This window comes from Enhydra lutris, unplaced genomic scaffold (assembly GCF_002288905.1).
Source record: "Enhydra lutris kenyoni isolate GAN:26980312 unplaced genomic scaffold, ASM228890v2 scaffoldscaffold72, whole genome shotgun sequence".
NCBI classification, from domain to species: Eukaryota; Metazoa; Chordata; class Mammalia; order Carnivora; family Mustelidae; genus Enhydra; species Enhydra lutris.
Window position 1 is genome coordinate 465723 of NW_019154156.1, and position 21032 is coordinate 486754.

General features: G+C 39.6%; 1 protein-coding gene across 1 annotated transcript in view; it reads left to right on the plus strand.

The window, feature by feature from the left end:
- Positions 1-6648: 6648 nt before the first annotated feature.
- Positions 6649-21032, plus strand: part of LOC111159948 (ethanolamine kinase 1) — a 67657-nt gene continuing 53273 nt past the window's right edge. Inside the window, 2 exon segments of the mRNA XM_022522653.1 lie at positions 6649-6705; positions 6708-7076. Coding sequence (XP_022378361.1) covers positions 6649-6705; positions 6708-7076 — 426 coding nt within the window.

The window sequence follows — 21032 nt, forward strand, 5'->3', positions numbered from 1 at the left end:
CACTGAGCAGAGAGCCCGATGTGGGGCTCGATCCGAGGACCCCAGGATCATGAACTGAGCCGAAGGCAGAGGCTTTAACCCACTGAGCCACCCAGGTGCCCTGAATGATTCATTTTAAACGTTTTCTTTTCTTTTTTTTTTAAATATAGTTAGACTTTTTTTTTTTTTAAGATTTTATTCATTTATTTGACAGAGAGATCACAAGTAGGCAGAGAGGTAGGCAGAGAGGAAGGGGGAAGCAGGCTCTCTGCTGAACAGAGAGCCGCACAGAGAGCCTGATGCGGGGCTCGATCCCAGGACCTTGAGATCATGACCTGAGCTGAAAGCAGAGACTTAACCCACTGAGTCACCAAAGCACACCTAAATATGTTTTCAATTTGATGTCTGATTTAGCTATTAGATGTCACCATATAATCTTGTCACAGAATATTTTCTTCTGCAAATTCTTTGTGAAGTTAACTCCACTGTAATTAAAAAATTTATGACCAGAGCCTCTGGAATTATATTCAATGATCCTTTCATTCCCTCATACAAAATGCTCATTATGTAACAGGTCTTAAATGTTTTACTAGTCTTTTATGTGTAGCACAATCTTTATGACTTACATCTACAATGTGGGTGGCATATGACAGAATTTGTTAGGTGTTCTAAAAGATGTATAAAAGAGAAAAGTAAATTTGGACTAGGGAAATCCAGATAGGTTTTTATAGGGATAGAAAAATTTTCCCTTCATCCATTCTATGTTTTTTTCGGTTGGTCTAAATTAAATTGATATAAATCAGGTTAACCGAAGAAAAACAAACAAAATTATGTATGTGGAAGCCCTATAAAGATGGGGATACTCAAAGGACAGCCAGGTAACTGAAGCTCATGAAACATCCTGAGCTAAGAAAAGGGGTAATGATTTGGGAATATGAAAGGGAGGAAGACCATCCATAGGTAGTCAGAGGAGATGTTTAGAAAACAGTTTGCCCTGCTATGCAGATAAGTTTCCTAGGGAAAAAGATACCTCTGGAATAGCTCTTTTTCCAGCCCCCCCTTCCAATGTAAATTTAGGCAGTTGAGGGGGAGGTAAAGAGATTTTCCTGAATCTGCTGGGTTTTGATTGCCTTTAGCTCAAAATAATCCTTATGCCAAAGTGACATGTTTTGAGATGGTAAATTCTGCTCCCCTTCAGCTCGATCAACCTGATCATTGGACAGTTAAACTCCGAAAAATGAGTGGGACTTTAAGAACCAGAGATAGGAGGCAGGTATTGGAGACCCCAATGTCATGCTAAATGCGGGAAGGGGATTAAAACATGTCTGACATTATATATCAGTGATGTATGTATGTATGTATGTATGTATGTATGTATGTATGTATGTATGTATTTGCCAGAGAGAGAGAGAGCATGCACAAGCAGGGGGAGCAGCAGGCAGAGGGAGAGAAGCATACTTCCTGCTGAGCAGGGACCCTGATGTGGGACTTGATCCCTGCACCCTGGGATCATGACCTGAATCGAAGGCCCATGCTTAACCAACTGAGCCACCCAGGTGCCCCCGATGTTATATTTTCATAACTATCTTCTATACTCTAGACCTGTTGCAAAGTGCTGGGCAGATTTAATGATACCCTGCAGTGAAGAATTTGTTCCAAAGCCAGAGATAATTTATGGGCTGGCCTGTGGTCTAGGAAGTAATCAGGTAGAACAGCTCAACATAATCAGAGTACTCCTATGGGGATGAGAAAATACAACCCTTGACTGAGGGCTATTCTTATGTGAGACTGGCGGAATTTCAGGAGCTAACTAGGTGGGCTTAAACATTTATTTATTGGGTACCTTTTATGCTCTAGGCACTATGCCAGTCAGTATGGCAACAGACAAGACAGACTGTGGCTTTGCTCTCCTGGGGGTAACATTGTAGTACAAAAGATAGATTCTAAAAAAGTAAATATGTTGATTTTAAGACAACTTACATGGTCATAAGTGATACCTAAAAAATAAAACAGCTTGGGGGGGCCTGGGTTGCTCAGTTGTTTAAGTGTCTGACTTTAGCTCAGGTCATGATCTCAGTGTCCTGGGATCCAGGCCTGCTCAGCAGGGAGTCTGCTTCTCTCTCTTCCTCTGCCCCTCCCCGCATTGATTCATATACATATTCTCTCTCTCAAATAAATAAATAAAATCTCAAGAAAAAAATTAAAAAGCTTGTTGTGATAAAGGAAGCAATGGGAAGGGCTCCCTGGGAACAATTTTTGGGTAAGATCTGAATGATAGGGACATACATGGAGAAAACCCAGTAGGAAGAAATCACAAGGAAGCACAAACAGATAATTAGAAGCAAAATACAGATAAAAACAGAGAGAAAAGACAGAGAAGCCAACTGTTTGCAAACTAAACAGAGGTGCTGTTGGATTCCCAGAGCTACTGCTTGATTTCTGACTTCTAGGGTCACTGTTATCTCCTAAATATATGCATATATACATGCATATATTTCACCTGCCATCTTTATTTTTTTGTAGGATATTCTTACCTACCTTCTTATCTTCATCCAGTCATTTCCCTAATGAAGGATAGCTAGGTTATCGATAGTTTTAGCTATTTTGAACAATACTGCAGAATACATTCTTACATACTTTCTCATGTGTATATGTGGGACTTTTGTATAATTTTGGAATTGAAATTTGTGGGTGGTAAAGAACACCTATCTTCATCTTTATTAAATATTACAATATTGGGCTGCCTGGGTGGCTCAGTGGGTTAAGCCTCTGCCTTCAGCTCAGGTCATGATCTCAGGGTCCTGGGATCGAGTCCCACATCAGGCTCTCTGCTAGGCAGGGAGCCTGCTTCCTCCTCTCTCTCTCTCTCTCTCCACTTGTGATCTCTCTCTGTCAAATAAATAAAATATTAAAAAAAAATTACAATATTGCTCTCCAGAGCTTTTTTTCCAAATAAATTTACTTTCCCATCAATAATGTACAATTGGAAAGAGAATAATAATGTAAAATTGGGATTATAGGAATTCATTTTTTTTCTAATCTAAAGGATATAAAATGGTATCTCATTATTGTTTGGAGTTACTTTATTTTCATAAGCTTATTGACTGGATTTCATCTTCTGAGAATTGATATTCTCTGCCCATTTTTCTACTGAGTGGTTTGGTTTTCTTGTTAGCAGTATTCTGAATAATAGTTCTTTTTTGATTATATTACATAGACAATTATATTACAAAAAACTTACCTGTCCTGTGTTGACTGGGTGGCTCAATCAGTTAAGCTTCTGACTCTTGATCTCAGCTCAGGTCTTTTTTTTTCTTTTCTTTTCTTTCTTTCTTTCTTTCTTTTTTTTTTTTTTTTTAAGATTTATTTATTTAGGGACGCCTGGGTGGCTCAGTTGGTTAAGCAGCTGCCTTCAGCTCAGGTCATGATCCCAGCGTCCTGGGATCGAGTCCCACATCGGGCTCCTTGCTCGTCAGGGAGCCTGCTTCTCCCTCTGCCTCTGCCTGCCATTCTGTCTGCCTGTGCTCGCTCTCTCTCCCTCTCTCTCTCTCTGACAAATAAATAAATAAAATCTTAAAAAAAAAAAAAAAAAGATTTATTTATTTATTTGAGAGAAAGAGGGAGGGAGAGAGAGTACTTGGGCAGTGGGGCTGAGGGAGAGGGAGAGAGAGAATCTTAAGTAGGCTCAACATGGGGCTCAATCTCATGACCCTGAGATCACGATCTGAGCCAAAATTGAGAGTCTGATGGTTAGCTGACTGAGCCACCCAGACACCTCCTCCTTTGCCCATTTTGAAATTGTTTTTTTCCCTATTGTTAAGAGTTCTTTGTGTATTTTGGACACAAGTCTTTTATTATATACGTGTTTTGAAAATATTTTCTCCCAGTCATGTAGTTTGGCTTTTCATTTTCTTAACTGTTCTTCACAGAGCAGAAGTTTTCAATTTTAATCAAGTCCCACTCACCATTTTTTCTTTCATGGGTTATGTTTTTGATATTGTGTCTAAAAAGTCATTGCCAAACCCAAGGTCACTTAAATTTTCTCCTATGTTTTGTCTTAACAATGTAATAGTTTTTCTTTTTTTTTTTTTTTTTTTTTCTCTTAGGTTTATAATTCTTTTTTTTTTTTTTTTTTTTTTTTTTGCACTTAGGTATATAATCCATTTTGAGTTAATTTTGGGAAAGAAATAAAGTCTATGTCTAGATTCCTCTTTTCGTGTATGTGGACATCAAGTCCTTCTAGCACTATTTATTGAAAAAATTATCCTTTCTCCATTGAATTGCCTTATGCTTTTTCAAAGATTAGTTAACTATATTTATATGAATCTATTTCTGCACTGCCTATTGTGTTACACTGATTTGTCTATTCTTTGCTAATACTTCACTGTCTTAATCACTGTAGCTTTATAGTAAGTCTTGAAGATGGGTAGTGTCTGTCTTCTGACTTTGTTCTTCTTCAGTATTTCATTGGCTAATCTGGGTCCCTTTCCTCTCCATATAAACTTGAAAGTTTGTCAATATGCACAAAAATAACTTGTTGGGATTTGGACTGGAACTGCATTGAACATATAGATCAAGTTGATAAGAATAGACATTTCTTATGTATTTTAAAGATTAATGTATTTATTTGAGAGAGAGAGAGAGAGAATGCAAGTTCTTGCAATTGTATAGCTAGGGCAGGGGCAGAGGGAGAGGGAGAAGGAGAGAAGCAGACTTCCCACTGAGTGTGGACCCTGATCCAGGGCTCAATCTGGTGCTGCCAAAATCATGACCTGAACGTAAATCAAGGATTGGACCCCCAACCAACTAAGCTACCCAGGCACCCCTTTTATGTAAAGTTTTGCTTATAACATTAAAGTTTATAATCTTCCAGAATTAATTTTTAGGTAATCTTTATATCCTACAAGGGGGTCAAATCAAAACCCCCGGATCAAGAGTCATATGCTCTACTGACTCAGCCAGCCAGGTGCCCCTCAAAATATTTTTTTAATAATTTGCTATTAAATTATTTCACAATTCAAAATACAATTTTTAAATTTTTGAAACGTCAACTGTTTAGTATAAAATACATACAAATTGTACAAAAATACAAGAGATAGTATCTGAAATGTGAAAGCATTAGTGTATTATTTCTCTCCAAATTGGAAGGAATAGATAGTTTTTTAAAGTACATGATTTAAAAAAAAAGCCAAAGTCTAGAAAATGTTGATTTAAGTTCCTTGCTGTATTATAACTCTATTTATTCTTCTTCCTTTTTTAAAGATTTTATTTATTTGAGAGAAGGAGACAGAGAGTGAGAGAGCATGAGCAGAGAGAGGGGCATAGGGAGAGGGAGAAACTGACTCCCTGCTTAGCAGGGAGCTGAAGATGGGGCTCAGTCCTAGGACTCTGAAATCATAACCTGAGTCAAAGGAGACACTTAACTGAGCCACCAGGGGCCCTGAAATTGATTTATTTGAGAGAGAGAGAGAGAGAGAGAGAGAGAGCGCGAGAGCGTGCACCTACATGTGGTGGGCAGGACTGGGAGAGGGAGAGAATTTCAAGCAGATTCCCTGCCGGGGCTCTATCTTACCCCCCTGAGTTCTTGACCTTAGCCAAAATCAGGAGTTGGAAGCTTAACCAATGGAGCCAGGCAGGTGCCCTTCTTGTTCTTTTTAGTTTATGAGTTTACTCTCATTGATAGTGAGCTGTTTATGATTTACAAAACTAAGTATGTTCATTTTGAATAATCAGAACGTAAACTCATGCTCAGGAGGCATTTAAGCATTTGAATGTTAGTTACGCTGAATTAGTGATTTAATTTGCCACTAATAAAGATATTCACCATGTCCTAAGTATTTCAGGGAAGACAGATTAATAAGTCACATCTCAAGCCATTTTCCTAAATCATAAAGAAAATTAGGAGGCCCCAGTACATTCCTTGTGGATTATTCAGTTTCCAATATTACGTTAACAGTGGAAATAGCTGTTATAAAACTTGTAAGCTACAAATCTTTAAGGTAGCTATTTTAAGGTCCATGCAGGGATACCCTGAAACAGGCAGGGAGCCACTGCAGCGCTGAGTCTCCAAACTATTTTTCTTTCCTTCCCTTTCATCTTCATCCTAGACTACAACCTGTTTTTCCTGGCTCTGAATAATTCTCAGTATGGTCAAACATTTGGCCTTAAAAATAAATCCTGAAGTGCTGTCGTTGTCTTACACAAGTATCTGAATTACATTTGCCCCAAATACTGTGATCTCAGTATACAGCTGATGGGAATGTGGTTGCCCACTCAGCTGTGCAGTCGCCAGTACAGGGCAGCTCCGTGATCGGGGCCCCGATCCAGTGCCTCCCCCATCGTCCATCCTCAGGCCAAATTCAGAGACTTTTCCGGGGGTTATCTCAGGACAGGCCCCTCGCTTCCCAAAACGACCTAGTCCCCAAACGCTCCTGATCAGCCGAGCTAAAGCTTCACTGCCCTGCGAGTCCTGTCGGAGCTCAGGCTCGTGCCTCATGGGTAGCCTGCGTTCTCAGACTAGCAGCACGCCCGGCGGGCTGTTGTAGGAGCAACAGCCCCCAGACTCCCGGCAGCCAGCCCATTGTGCTGGCGTTGGAGAGCCGGCGTTAGCCGGTGACGCAGACGGAGGCCCCGCCCCGCGCATGACGCCAGCGTCAGGCCAGTCCCGGCATGCTCCGCGGTGGCTGGCGGTGGAGCGCAGACGAGCGGAATTCTTCCCGTGAACATCCTCTGCTCTGCTCAGCTCAGCCGCTGTCCAGACCCGGGTCGGCGAGAGTGCCGTGTCCAGCCCTTCTCCTACCGCTCGGCCGTCCGTTGGAGCGCCCCTAGCCCTCCTGCGAGGGCGCCCCGGGACGGAAGGGTCCACCAGCCTGTCGGCGCCCGCCGTGCTCGTGGTCGCCGTCGCCGTCGTCGTGGTGGTAGTCTCTGCCGTCGCCTGGGCCATGGCCAATTACATCCACGTTCCGCACGGCTCCCCGGAGGTGCCCAAGTTGGACGTCACGGTTCAGGATCAGGAGGAGCAGCGCTGCCGGGAGGGCGCCCTAAGCCTCCTGCAGCACCTGCGGCCGCACTGGGACCCTCAGGAGGTGACCCTGCAGGTAACGCCCTCATCCCGCCCGGGGTCTCCCAACCTGGACTCGGCCGGTGGGGGGTGGCGGGGGCGCTCAGTCCCTTCAGTTCCCGGATGATGGGGCAGACCCGACGGGAGCCCTTGGGCAAGGGGCCCTGTGCTTCCTTCCTCAGACCTGCGAAGGTCACTCCCCCTCCCTTCACAATTGCTGATTGAGGTTGTCCCTAGGGCAGATTTCTTTCTGGAAGCAGCTACGTAAGTGACGCATCCATTCACCCCGGGAAAATTTCTGTTGATGGTCGCCCCTCCTCCCAGTCTCCGGTCCCTTCTAACTGCAAAGGAACCTTTTCCATTCCCCCTGCAAGGGGTCCTCTTCAGTCGGCCCTAGGTACCTTCTCGCCTGCCACAGATGATGTAGGAATTAATCCTTGTGATCTTTTCCTTTCCCTTCCCGCCCCTCCCCCTCCCCGGCGGTTTACTCCCATTGATGTCTCACCCTGCGTTGTATCTTAAATCCTCGGATGGGCGAGAGTACTCGATTTCAAAGTCATAACCATGGCCATGCATCACTCGATTGGCTTCTTGTGTAGCATTCCACATATTTTATTTGAATCGATATTTCTGAATTTTTTTAGTCGTATTAGTAAAATTAACCCTATTTGATGTTAGGTCAATCAGTGTGCCGTTGTATTCGTAGAATAAAAATTGGGAGAAAAAAATCCTTATGGATCTGGGTGTTTTCTAATAACTTATTTCTAATAAGTTATGATTTAGTATAGATGACATTTATTTTGAATATTTTAACTTTCAGAGTTTCAGGGTGTACAACAGTGAACCTCCATTTTCCTTGCATACTCTAAATATAAAGTCAATAATTTTGAAGACTGAGATATTTGGGGTTTGTTTCACATCTGAGCAATAATGCAAGAAGTAGCCAAATTATCTGCTTTATTTTGTTGACTAATTTATTCAGCAGTGTTATTGAATTAACAGTATCTCAGATTCTTTGCTAAAGTAGTCACCTATACAAAGATGAATAAAACATGAATAGTGCTCTAGGGCCCAGAACAGTTCCTGACACTTGGGCTTTCAGAAGTGTTAGTTTCGGTTCTTGTTGCCTAGAAGAGTTTTGAGCATATTGAAAGGACTCACATGTTCTGGGAAAAAAAAATTGTTAGACAAAAATTTTGAAGTTTTAAGGGAGTATTAGCTAACTAAACAGGACATAGTGAATCCAGAATGATTCTCATGTGTAATTTGAAAAAATAGTATGGCTGAGAAAGTTAAATTACTTGAAACTTCCCAATTGAAACTCTGAGCTTTGGTTTATTATTCATTAACTCTTACTACAGAAGAGTTTTGTATTTATTAAAATGATTTATATTCTGGCAGTCAACTATAAACTAAACAGATGCTAACTAAAGGCAGTGCTGCTTCCTGGGAACCTTTGGTACTGGCAGACTATGCTACTTTTTAAGTAGAGACTTTAAAATTTGAAGCTTTGAAGATTTGTGTTTCCATTGATGATGTATTTGTCTGTAGAACAGGAATAATAGATACCTTTAGGTACCAGTGTGCCAGGTTGTGAGTTAGGTCATGTATATATTTTATCATTTAATCCTACAAACAACTGTATTAGGTAGATATTTATTTATTTATTTATTTTAGAAGTGAAACTCCGTGAAATAAAGCCAGGGTATAGGTAAAAAAGGGACAAAATTTGGTAACATCAAACTTTTTGATTGTCAGAAAGTATTTGTGATTGAATCTTACCTTTTATTATGCAGCAACTTTTGACTTTAAGGCCTTTGGACTCCTAATCCAAATTTGTAATATACTTATTTGTCAGTGAAGGTAAATACTACCACTTATTTTGCTCTAAGGATGATTATGGGTTAGAAATCTAATCCTTCCCTATGCAAACAATGCTTTTGATCTAGAAGCTGAGACAGCTGTTATTCTGAATTGGTGGTCATTCATTGGTGGTTTCTCAACTCGAGAAAATCTGACTCCCATATTCTGTCATTCAAACTCTATGATGCTTCAGGATTTCTTTTGTAATTCTCAGTGGGAATATTTCTTTTTTCTTTCTTTCTTTTTTTTTTTTTAAACATTTTATTTATTTATTTGAGAGAAGAGAGAGAGCATGAGCGAGGAGAAGGTCAGAGGGAGAAGCAGACTCCCCGTGGAGCTGGGAGCCCGATGCGGGACTCGATCCCGGGACTCCAGGATCATGACCTGAGCTAAAGGCAGTCGCTTAACCAACTGAGCCACCCAGGCGCCCAACAGTGGGAATATTTCTTTTGAGATTTGCTTTTATTTCCTTTGAAGTATAAAGATAATACTTAACATTTCAGAAGGGGACGTATGTATCATATATTCAACAGATTAATACTGGTATATAGCCAATTTTTTCAAAGATTATATATTTAAAATTTGCTTTAAACATACCTTAGAAGCTTAGTGTAGTAGTACTTATTTTACTTGGTGATTACGTCTGAGCTGAACTATTCAGAACATACTGGAAAATCCAGAAGCAAGCAAAAAAGACTTTGATGCAGTCAGAATGATACAGGGCCCAGTCTTTGCTCAAAACTTACAGTCACATGGAATGCTGTATCTCTTTTTAGATGGGATTTTAACAAGTTCATTTTTTGGTTTTCCTATTCACACAAGATTGAAAAAATAAAGTATAAAAGGGGTGGTAAGCTTTTTGGAGTGTATCCTACTTAGAGTAGGCAGACTAGATCAGAAACAACTGTACCAGTCACGTGCTTTTTGTTTCATAATTTATTGAAATTCCTAGTCTAATAGGGAAGAGAAAACAATCACAATGTAGTGTTTTTGGAATGAACATTCATATTCATGTGCAGAGACTACAGAAGAACGTTTAAAAATCATACTATTTTTGCTGTACTATAAGTTTATGTTTTTGGATGCATAGCTTTGATATTCCTTTATTTTTTAAGCATACATATGCTACCTTGGAAACCAGTATTTGTGTTTGGTTATGTAGCTGCATAGCAGTTTTCATACCCTCTACCTTCTCTTTATTCAGCTGTGTTGGAGATAGTCACTAAAATATCCTATTAATAAATCTAGAATCCCTCTTATTTTAATATTGATATTTGATATTTCATATTTGATAATATTTTATTTATTAAAAAAGATTTTATTTATTTGATGAGAGAGTGTGCACGCACACACACTAGCAGGGGTAGAGGGAGAAGTAGGCTCCCTGAAGAGTAGGGAACCTGATGAGGGGCTTAATCCCAGGACCCTGAGATCATGACCAGAGCCAAAGGCAGAGGTTCAAGCAACTGAGCCACTCGGGTAGCCCTTTAATAATATTTTAAATGAAGAATCAAAACCAAAATATATATAGTTCTTTTTAAACTATGGGGCACCTGGGTGGCTCAGTGGGTTAAAGCCTCTGCCTTTCAGCTCGGGTCATGATCCCAGGGTCCTGGGATCGAGCCCCACATCGGGCTCTCTGCTCAGCGGGGAGTCTGCTTCCTCCTCTCTCTCTGCCTGCCTCTCTGCCTACTTGTGATTTCTGTCTGTCAAATAAATAAATAAAATTAAAAAAAAAATAAACTATATCTCCTTTAGTGTTCTAACTTTTTAAAGTATAGTTGGCACACAAGGTTACCTTAGTTTCAGGTGGGTTTTGTTTTTTTTTTTGTGTGTGTGTGTGTGTGTGTTTTTTTAAGATTTTATTTATTTATTTGACAGGCAGAGAGCAGGAACACAAGCAGGGGAAGTGGGAGAGGGAGAAGCAGGCTTCCTGAGGAGCAGGGAGCCTGATGTGGGGCTCAGTCCCAGGACCTTGGGATCATGACCCGAGCCAAGGGCAGATGCCTAACAACTGAGTCACCCAGGTACCCTTTTTCCCTGTTTTAAAAAATATGAGTTTGTGGGTGCCTGGGTGGCTCAGTAGGTTGAGCGTCTGACTTGATTTCAGCTTGGGTCATGATCTCCTGCTCCAGGCTCCATTCCATGTGGAGTCTGCTTGAGATTCTCTTACTCTCCCTCTGCACACACTGCTCCCCTCTTGTGCCTGCTCCCCCGCCCACCCTGGCTTGTGGCACACAGTCTCTCAAATATATAAATAAATAAATCTTTCAAAAACAAAACAAAACAAAAACAGAGTTTGTTCCTTACTTTAAGTGATAGAAGTCTCTGAAAAGTCTTACATAGATTTAAGTAATGTATTAAGTGTGCCAAAAGGATATGATATTTATAGGAATCTTGAATCCTGTAGATAAATATAAGGGGTCATAGTTTTTATTCAACACAACTTTTAATATTAGCACTTATGTCCAGTTTTCCATTTCTTATTCCTCCTCTTTTTGATTTCAGTGTTTTATAATAATAAAATATTTGATGGGTGGTAGGCCCTAAAACTTTGTTGAATATAGCTAAGAGAGGTGTATGTTTGATAGGCTGCTATCAAAGATGTATATATACACATATATAAATACATATTTTTTAAGTAATCTCTATACCCAGTGTGGGACTTGAACTCATGACCTTGACAGCAACAGTTGATGCTCTACCAATTGAGCTAGCTAGGCTCCCCAAAGATATAATAAGCTCCCATGTCTTTTACTGAGATGTGACTAAAAAGTTAGAAGCCTCACACACTAGTTCATTTTCAAGTATTAATGGCTGTGTGACTTGGGCTAAGCAAATAACTTGTCCTCTTTGGGGCTTCAGCACAATGTGGTAGAAAGAGGATGGTTTTTGAATCCTGATACCAGCTATTTGTAACCTTTGGCAAGTTTTAAATCTCTGGGAAATAGTAGACTAGCAGAAAATAATAGAATTTTCTACTCTAATATTGCTTTACTGTTAATAGTAATTTTACTACCAGCACCAGTTTTTACTATTTTACTACTAATAGTAGAATATCCTGAGAAATGAAATACATGAAATTATGCATAGTATATTTTAGTATTACGTGCCTCCTGCCACCTCCCATCTCCCTCAGGAAACCCCTCCATTTGTAAGTGAAATAATTGATTAGAAACCGTTGTAAACTCCTAAAATTCAGTAATTCTGACATATATGTATTTATTTATTTTTTATTTTAGAGAGGGAGAGAGTGAGCGTGGGCAGGTGAAGAGGGGGTGGGGGGGGAGAGAAAAAAGCAGACTCTGGATGAGCAAGGAGCCCGATGCAGGGCTTGATGTCACACCCTGAGACCTTGACCTGAGCCAAAATCAGGAGCCTGATACTTAACTGACTGAGCCACCCAGGTGCCCCTGATACATATTTTTTTGTAGCAGGTATGATGCTAATTTTAAGCAGCATTCTTCTGTACAACTAACCATAACAGAAGGTAGGCATGGGAAAACGTAGGAGGGGAGGCTTCATAGAGGAGGGGATACCTGAGCTGAGTTTTGAAGGAAAGATATGGTCAGATGGAGTGGGGGAGCAATGAAAAATCATTCTGGGCAATGAAAAATATGTTCACAAAGTTAGATTGTGAGGGGAAAAAAACCACAGCGAGGCCATAAGTATTTTGGGCAGAATGGAGTGTAAACCAGAAAAGAAGTGGGACTGATTTTTGAGAAACTGAGTTGTTAGATATGAAGGTTTTGTGCTTCAATAAGGAGGTGATATTTTATTATCTAGGATATAATGGGAAGCCAGTTAATATTTTTAAGCAGATGAGTTATATTGTGTATTTTTTAGAGCAGTGGCAGGCTGTATTGCAGGCAGCAGTAGTTGAATGAGATGTTTTGAACTGAGGAATAAGTGATTGCTTAGGACATTGGTTTTGAACTGGTGGTTACCCCACACTAATAGGATGTTAAAATCAATATAGTAGGTTGAAACCACTACAGTTTAAAAAGATGAATTAAAATAGGATGTGATAGGATAGATCTGAGAGCCTTGCATATAATAAGGTAAGGACTGATTGGTGAAGCTTGTTTTAGTTTCAGATGAAAGTATGTACTGAATTAGATGATAAATATATATTTTGGTCTGAATATCACATTAAAAAATGTTTTAGAAAGACTTAACCTGGGAGAGACTGTTATATTAGTCCAGACAAGAGGTGCTGTGATCCAAATTAGGACGGTGGCTTTGGAGATGAAAATAAAGGACAGATTTGATATTTCAGAAAATAAATATGCAGGAGTTAATTGCTTGCAGGTGAGAGAAAAGGGAAGCCTAAATATTTGTTGTTGTTGTTGTTGTTTTCTGTTTCTGTTGGTGATAAAGATGGTGAAATAATGGAAGACCCATGTTTAAGGAATCAGGTTATTTTTCATGATTTTGTCTTCTCAGGAGTTACTTTGCTCTTTGATATAACAGATGGGCCATAAATACATTTTTATCACCCTTTTAAAAATTGTTAGAACAAACATACAGGAAAATACATGAAACATAAATTTTTTTTGTAAAACAAATACTGTGTAACCCAAACCCCAGCAAAGAAAATATCAGCAACCCAGAATATTTCCCATTTTCCTTCCTGGCCCTAATCTCTCCCTCCCTCTAGTGGTAGTAACAATAGCAGTTTTTGTTTTTGTTTTTTGTTTTTTTTTTTTTTAAAACCAATGGACTATTTTGAATTAGTCATTTTTTTTGCAAGTCAGTGGTATGAGAAAATAATATATTAAGGGTATTTCCTTTCACAAGGGACATGAACATGAAATAATTTAGTTTTACTAAAAAAGACATCATAATATTGAAACTGACTAGGAAGAAAAACCATTTCCTATCCATATTTTATTTAAAAAATCAACTGTTCTTTTATTATCTTCTGTTTTTTCCATATATATTTTACATAGTTATTATCACACCATACGTACAGTTTTGTATTCCTTTTTTTCATGCTGCCTTTCTTTCACTTTTCCATGTTGGTATGTTACTGACTTTAGTGTTTGATAGCTGTAAACATAGTATTTGGTTATGTTAAACATCATGTGAATTAATTATTAAAATTAAATTTAAAAAATTCTGGAGAGTATTAAGTAGAAAATTAGAAAGGTTCATAGCCTATCTAAACCTCTTGACTTTGTTTAAAAAACATAAAAAAAACCATAAATAATATATGCTCTTTTGAACAGAATATTTAAAACATATACAAGGCTATGAGATGAAAAGTAAAAAGTTTAACTCCCTCAACTTCCAAGTCACTCATTCTCCTCACAGCAATTTGGTGAGCAGTTTTTGAACTTCTAAAAAATTAGCAGATACAGATTTATTACAGCACATACCTACATGTGTTAATAAATATCAGTAAATATAATTATATTCCTTTTGTATACACAACAAAGTTATTCTGTATGTTGCGCTTTAAAATAATATATCTTAGACATCCTCTTTTGTCAGTATATGTAGTCTGCCCCATGTATATTTTTTTAAAAGATTTTATTTATTTATTTGAGAGAGAGTGAGCATAAGTGGAGAGGAGGGGCAGAGAGAGAGAGGAAGCGGACTCCCTGCTGATCAGGGATCCTGGTGCGGGGCTCCATCCAAGGACCCTGAGATCATGACCTGAGCCGAAGATAGATGCTTAGCCGACTGAGCAACCCAGGCGCCCCTGCCCATATATTTTTTTAAGGGTTTATTTATTTGAAAGAGAGAGCCTGTGCACACATTGCATGCATGCTTGCTCAGATGGGGTGAGGGGCAGAGGGAGAGGGAGAATCTCCAGCAGACTCCCTGCTGGGCTTGGAGCCTGATGTGGGGCTCGATCTCATGATCCTGAGATCATGACCTGAGCGGAAACTGAGAGTTAGAGGCTCAACTGACTGAGCCACCCATATTTTTAAAATAACTGAATTGCCTTTATTTTTTGCATATTAAAAACAGTATTACATAAACTGCTTTTATATGTATATTTTGGAAAGCTTTTCTAAATGTGTCCTCAGAGTAAATTCTTTTTTTTTTTTTTTTTTTTTTTTTTTTTGAGTTTATTTAAAGTAATTTCTACACCCAGTATGGGACTGGAACTCACAATCCTAAGATCAAGAGTCACATGCTCCTCTGATGGAACCTTCTAGACACCCATAAACCTTATTAGTGGAATTAAAAGGGTGAAAACTGCCAGTTATGGTCGTTGTATCTGGGCTTTATTTCAAAGAATTGGCTTATACCAGTTGTAGAGGCTGATTAAGTCTGAATTGTAGCGCAGGATAATAGGTTAGAAACTTAGGAGTTGATTCTGTAGTCTTTTTTTTTTTTTTTTTTTTTTTTTAAGATTTATTTATTTGAGAGAGAGGGAAAGCCTGTGTGTGTGTGTGTGTGTGTGTGTGTGTGTGTGTGTGTGTCTGTGTGTGCGCGCGCGTGCGGGTGGGTGGGTGGGTGGGGGGGATATGAGTCAGGGGAGGGTCAGAGGGAGAGAATCTTCAAGCAGACTCCCTGCTGGGCATGGAGCTCCAGTGCAGAGCCTGATGTGGGGCTCAACCCCACCACCCATGAGACTGTTACGTGAGCCAAAACCAAGAGTCAGATGCTTAATTGACTGAACCACACAGGCACCCCAATGGCTGTAGTCTTAAGGTAGAATTAATTTCTTTCTTTCTTTCTTTTTTTTTTTTTTTTAAGATTTTGTTTATTTGTTTAACAGAGAGATCACAAGTAGGCAGAGAGGCAGGCAGAGAGAGGGCGTAGCAGGCTCCCTGCTGAGCAGAGAAGGCTGATGCGGGGCTCATCCCAGGACCTTGAGATCATGACCTGGGCAGAAGGCAGAGGCTTAACCCACTGAGCCACCCAGGCCCCCCTTAAGGCAGAATTTCTTCAGAGACACTTAAAACTTAGTTTTACTTTTACATTCCTTGAAGTGATTGGATGAGGCCCACCCATGTAACTGATAGTGGGTGTTAAGTGCATCTACAAAATACTTTCACAGCTGCATCTAAATTAGTGTTTGAGTAACTGAGTATTATAGCCAATCCAAGTTGACACATAAAACTATCAGGCTGTTTCTCACTTTAATATTGCTAATTGTCATGAAAGGTGTGTTAATTTATACTCCTCAACATAGTGTTGGACAGTATGTTTTTCCTTATACCTTATCCAATCCCTGATAACCAAATTAAAAAATTTTTGCCAGTGGGAGACACGAAAATGGTATTGTTTATTAGATTCCTTTTAATTTTGTTGTTTTGGAAGATGATGGAATCCGGTGGTTTCTTCTAACTGATAGGTATTAATTTTTACCTTTCTAGGCTTTATGGTTTGTTTAGTAATCATTATCTTAATTGTAGGTTGTCTTCATTATTTAATTGGCCTGAGATTTTATTCATTTAAATTCTAGGCCATAAATACATGTCAAAACAGGTTCCCTCCTTGGTATCTTAAATCATCCTTAGGACTAAAGAAGTTTCATAGTGGCTCGATAGAGTTTAGTATTTTTATCATCTCAGGGTTTGTAGTTGCAGGACAGTGCCACATACTGAAAGGAGTGGATTAATGTTTTGGGGGTCTTAAGATGACCTTCAAGTTTATTGATATTTATTTAGCTTCTAAGGTATCATTAAAGCTATCAACTCTTTTTGCCCACCAGGTATTCTATATTGCTGTAAATAGCATCCGTGGTAGGTTTGGGCAATTCTGTAAGTTTCCAATTGATACGGTCAGTAAGTCCAGACTGAAGGGTGAATTTATGTGTCTTCTGTTTTACAATAGTAGTAAATAATGGAAGCATTCGTATAAAAATAATTATTTAGTAATACATTCTGGCAGAGGAGACAAAACCACCTCATATAATATCTGTTCCAACACTTAATTTGCATCCAAAGGTTCCCATCAACAGTAGCATCCCCATATCTCTAGTTTTAATTGTTGGTCCTTTTAGAATCTCTCATGTAGGTGTTAGATTCAGTGCACTGGGCTTCCATATTAAGGAATCTCAAAAAGATTTCTTCTCTCCAACTCTAGGCCATTTTACCCACATATGTGCATTGGTCTTGGATCCCTGGCTACTGAGGGTCAGGATCCTACCTTCATAGTCTTTTTTCATCTTGATTAAGATCTTGAATAAGAGTGTGCCCCACATTGATGGCACACTCTTATTAATCATCTTTGTATTCTCTTCGTGTTCTGGTTTTTTGAGGTATCCCAAACTAGAGTAAATAGAATGAATTTGTTAGGGGCCCTTCAATGCTGGGAGACTAGTAGCAGCTCCTGTCAGTCCACCAAGTCTCTGATAATGTTGGATTAAAAACTTTTGCTTCAACCTCATCGATACCTGCTTTATTTATCTGCTTTTTCGATACCACGGAAAACTGACATTTTGTTGGGGCAAGTAGATTTGCCAGCTTCCGTATCTTTTCCACTTGCTAGTGAGGCATTCTAATTTTCTTGGTATTAATTCCTAAGACCCATGACAGAGAGCTTGAGACAGCAAATCTGATCCAATATCTGAATAGTTTCTTGTGTTGGTAACAGTAAAGGTATATGGGGGACCCATGTAGTAGGAGCAATCTTTATCACAGTATTCACCATGTCTTGGGGGTGGGACATATTAAGTGGTTGAATATCTTGGTCACTATAAAGCAAGTCTAGCATGGCCTGCATGTTTAGCATATCAGCTACTTCATCTGGACTATTCCACTTTGCATGCGAAGGACAGGACAGTTCTCTTCTCAGGATAAACAAACTTTCTAGCCACTTTGATTCATTGTACCAGACTAGCACTCTTGTTTGGGTTAGTCACTGCCATTAAGAACGGTCATTAGTGAGGTGTGGATCCTGCATTAATGCAAACATGCCAGGGTCTTCAAACCATAGACTCCTTATTAACAATCTTTATGGGCCATATTAATACAGTTTTTTTAGGGAGCTGGCTTGAGCCACTGAATGAGACAACTTTGACACTATATGCCATGGTTTCAGTAGTTTCCTGATTCTGTCTCCTTGCCACCTGAATCATTTTGGTAAGCAGCTCTAAATCTACTATTCAGCATGATTTTTCTCTTTTGTGTTGGTTTTGAGGTTAGCATCTTGATGTTGCATTGGACCAGTTGGAATCTGGGTCTGTGTAACGTCACAATCCACCCTAAAAGTGTCTTTAGTTTTCTGTTCTAGGTACTGTGCTAACAATAGCCAGGGAATTGTGTATTTAGCCAATTTCTCATTTTGCATCTTATTGTGGATTCAGTGACTAAACTCCTGGGGTTAGGTCTGTCATTGCTAGGTTTCATTTACTTTTACCTCCTGTAACAGATGGCAGCGTGCCTACTGTTTAATACTCTGGGTGATTTGGCAAGCAGCTGGCATCAGGAATTTATCATCCTCTAACTGCTTCTTTATATTTTCCCCCAAATAATGTTTTAGCAATATTACAGTGAGTCTAGGATCATGCTAGTGAACTTGATTGATATCCTTGAAGCAGATTAAGAGTCACGATACCAGCTTTTTAACCTGTTCTGCCATTGTATAACTTTGGATAAATAAGGGAACTTATCGGGGTGCCTGGGTGGCTCAGTGGGTTAAAGCCTCTGCCTTCGGTTCAGGTCATGATCCCAGGGTCCTGAGATTGAGCCCCACATTAGGCTCTCTGCTCAGCAGGGAGCCTGCTTCCACCTCTCTCTCTGCCTGCCTCTCTGCCTACTTGTGATCTCTGTCTGTCGAATAAATAAATAAAATCTTTAAAAAAAAAAATAAGGGAACTTATCTAGGCCATAGTGTTCTCATCCCATAAATTGATTATTTCCAAGGTATTTTACAATCAGTCTCTGCATAAGCAAACATTTATTGAATATGTCTGTGTTGTAGGCCATTGTTTCTCAACCCTTTTAATAATTACTCTCTAAACAGAAAGTTGAAATTAATTAAAAAAAATTTTTTTTCTACCTAGCAGAAATTATCTACCAAAGAATAGGATTTTGTCATTGTTGAGTTTTGGTGATCCACAAACTATTTTAATACCTAAGATTTTTTTTTTTGCTCCTTTGGTGGTGATCTGTGTTGAGAATACATGCAATAGGCTGAGAAATTTCATTTCATTTCATATCCTTTGACTTAGGTTGTAGTTACGTCCTAATACCAGTGTAAGTAAAAAATATCCTAAATCAAAAATGCATTTTACACACATGACCTACTGCACATCATTAGTTTAGCCTGGCTTATCTTTTTTTTTTTTTTTTAAGATTTTATTTATTTATTTGACAGAGATCACAAGTAAGTGGAGAGGCAGGCACAGGAAGAGGGGAAAGCAGGCTCCCTGCTGAGCAGAGAGCCTGATGCAGGGCTGGATCCCAGGACTCTGAGACCATGACCTGAGCCGAAGGCAGAGGCTTAACCCACTGAGCCACCAGGGTTCCCCTCGCCTAGCCTACCTAGCCTATCCTAAATGTGCCTGAACAGTGATACTTGCCTACAGCTGGGCAAAATCATCTAATACAAAGACTATTTTATAATAGTGTTGAAAATTCTATGTAATTTATTGAATACTGTACTGTAAGTGAAAAATAGAATGGTTGTATGGGTACAGAATGGCTGTAAGTATATCAGTTGTTTACTCTCATGATCATGTTGATTGAGAGTTGCAACTACTGCTGCCCATCATCATGGGAGAGCATCATATTGCATGTTGCCAGCCCTAATTCAGATTCAAAGTATGGTTTCTACTGAATGTATATTGCTTTTACAGCATTGTAAAGTTGGAAAATTGTAAGTTGGACCATCCACTGTAAGTTGGGGACCATCTGTATATATTCATATCTGTATCTCCTCTCTAAATTACTAAGGTGGAAGGCACCTGGGTGGTTCAGCTGGTTAAGTGTCTGCTTTTGGCTTGGTCATGATCCCAGGATCCTGGGATGGAGTCTCCAGTCAGGCTCCCCACTCAGTGGGGAGTTAGCCTCTCCCTCTGCCCCTCCCCCCGACTCATGCGAATGCTCTCTCTCTCTCATTCTCTCTCTCTTGCAAAAATAAATAAAATCTTTTTTTTTTTTTTTTTAATATTTTATTTATTTATTTGACATAGAGAAGCAAGAGCGAGCACAGGCAGACAGAGTGGCAGGCAGAGGCAGAGGGAGAAGCAGGCTCCCTGCCAAGCAAGGAGCCCGATGTGGGACTCGATCCCAGGACGCCGGGATCATGACCTGAGCCGAAGGCAGCTGCTTAACCAACTGAGCCACCCAGGCGTCCCAATAAATAAAATCTTTTAAAAAAATGGAAAAAAATACTAAGGTAGAAGTTAGAGAAGTGCCAAAGGACCTGTATAATTCTTTTTAGCTTTAAAAACCATAAAGCTTTGGGGAATATTCTCTGAGAATACTATGAGAAGATTTCTGTGAAAGTACGTTCTTCCTGATCTGAATATTACATTAACGCTTTCTAATAAAAATTTGTTTGTTGATAAGTGATAATAAAAAGTATACATCATTAAGCATAGAACCTGATGAAATGCTATGGGTATTGGTATGTGATATAATTACCGTAGTCCTTGGTATAGGATTCTGACTTTGTTCTTTAAAATTGCTGTGACTGTTCTTGACTTTTTTTTTTTTTTTTAAGATTTTACTTATTAATTTGATAGACAGAGATCACAAGTAGGCAAAGAGGCAGGTGGGGAGAGAGGAAGGGAAACAGGCTCCCTGCCGAGCAGAGAGCTCGAAGTGGGGCTCAATCCCAGTACCCTGGGATCATGACCTGAGCCAAAGGCAGAGGCTTTAACGTACTGAGCCACCCAGGCGCCCCTGTTCTTGACTTTTTTTTTTTTTTAAGATTTTGTTTATTTATTTGACAGAGAGAGATCACAAGTAGACAGAGAGGCAGGCAGAGAGAGAGAGAGAGAGGCGGGGTGGGGGGAGAAGCAGGCTCCCTGCTGAGCAGAGAGCCCAATGCGGGACTTGATCCCAGGACCCTGAGATCATGACCTGACCCGAAGGCAGCGGCTCAACCCACTGAGCCACCCAGGCGCGCCTGTTCTTGACTTTTTAAATTGCCATATAAATTGCACACTTATTAGCTTTTCAGTTTTCACGAAAGAAACTGGATGACAGTTTGATAC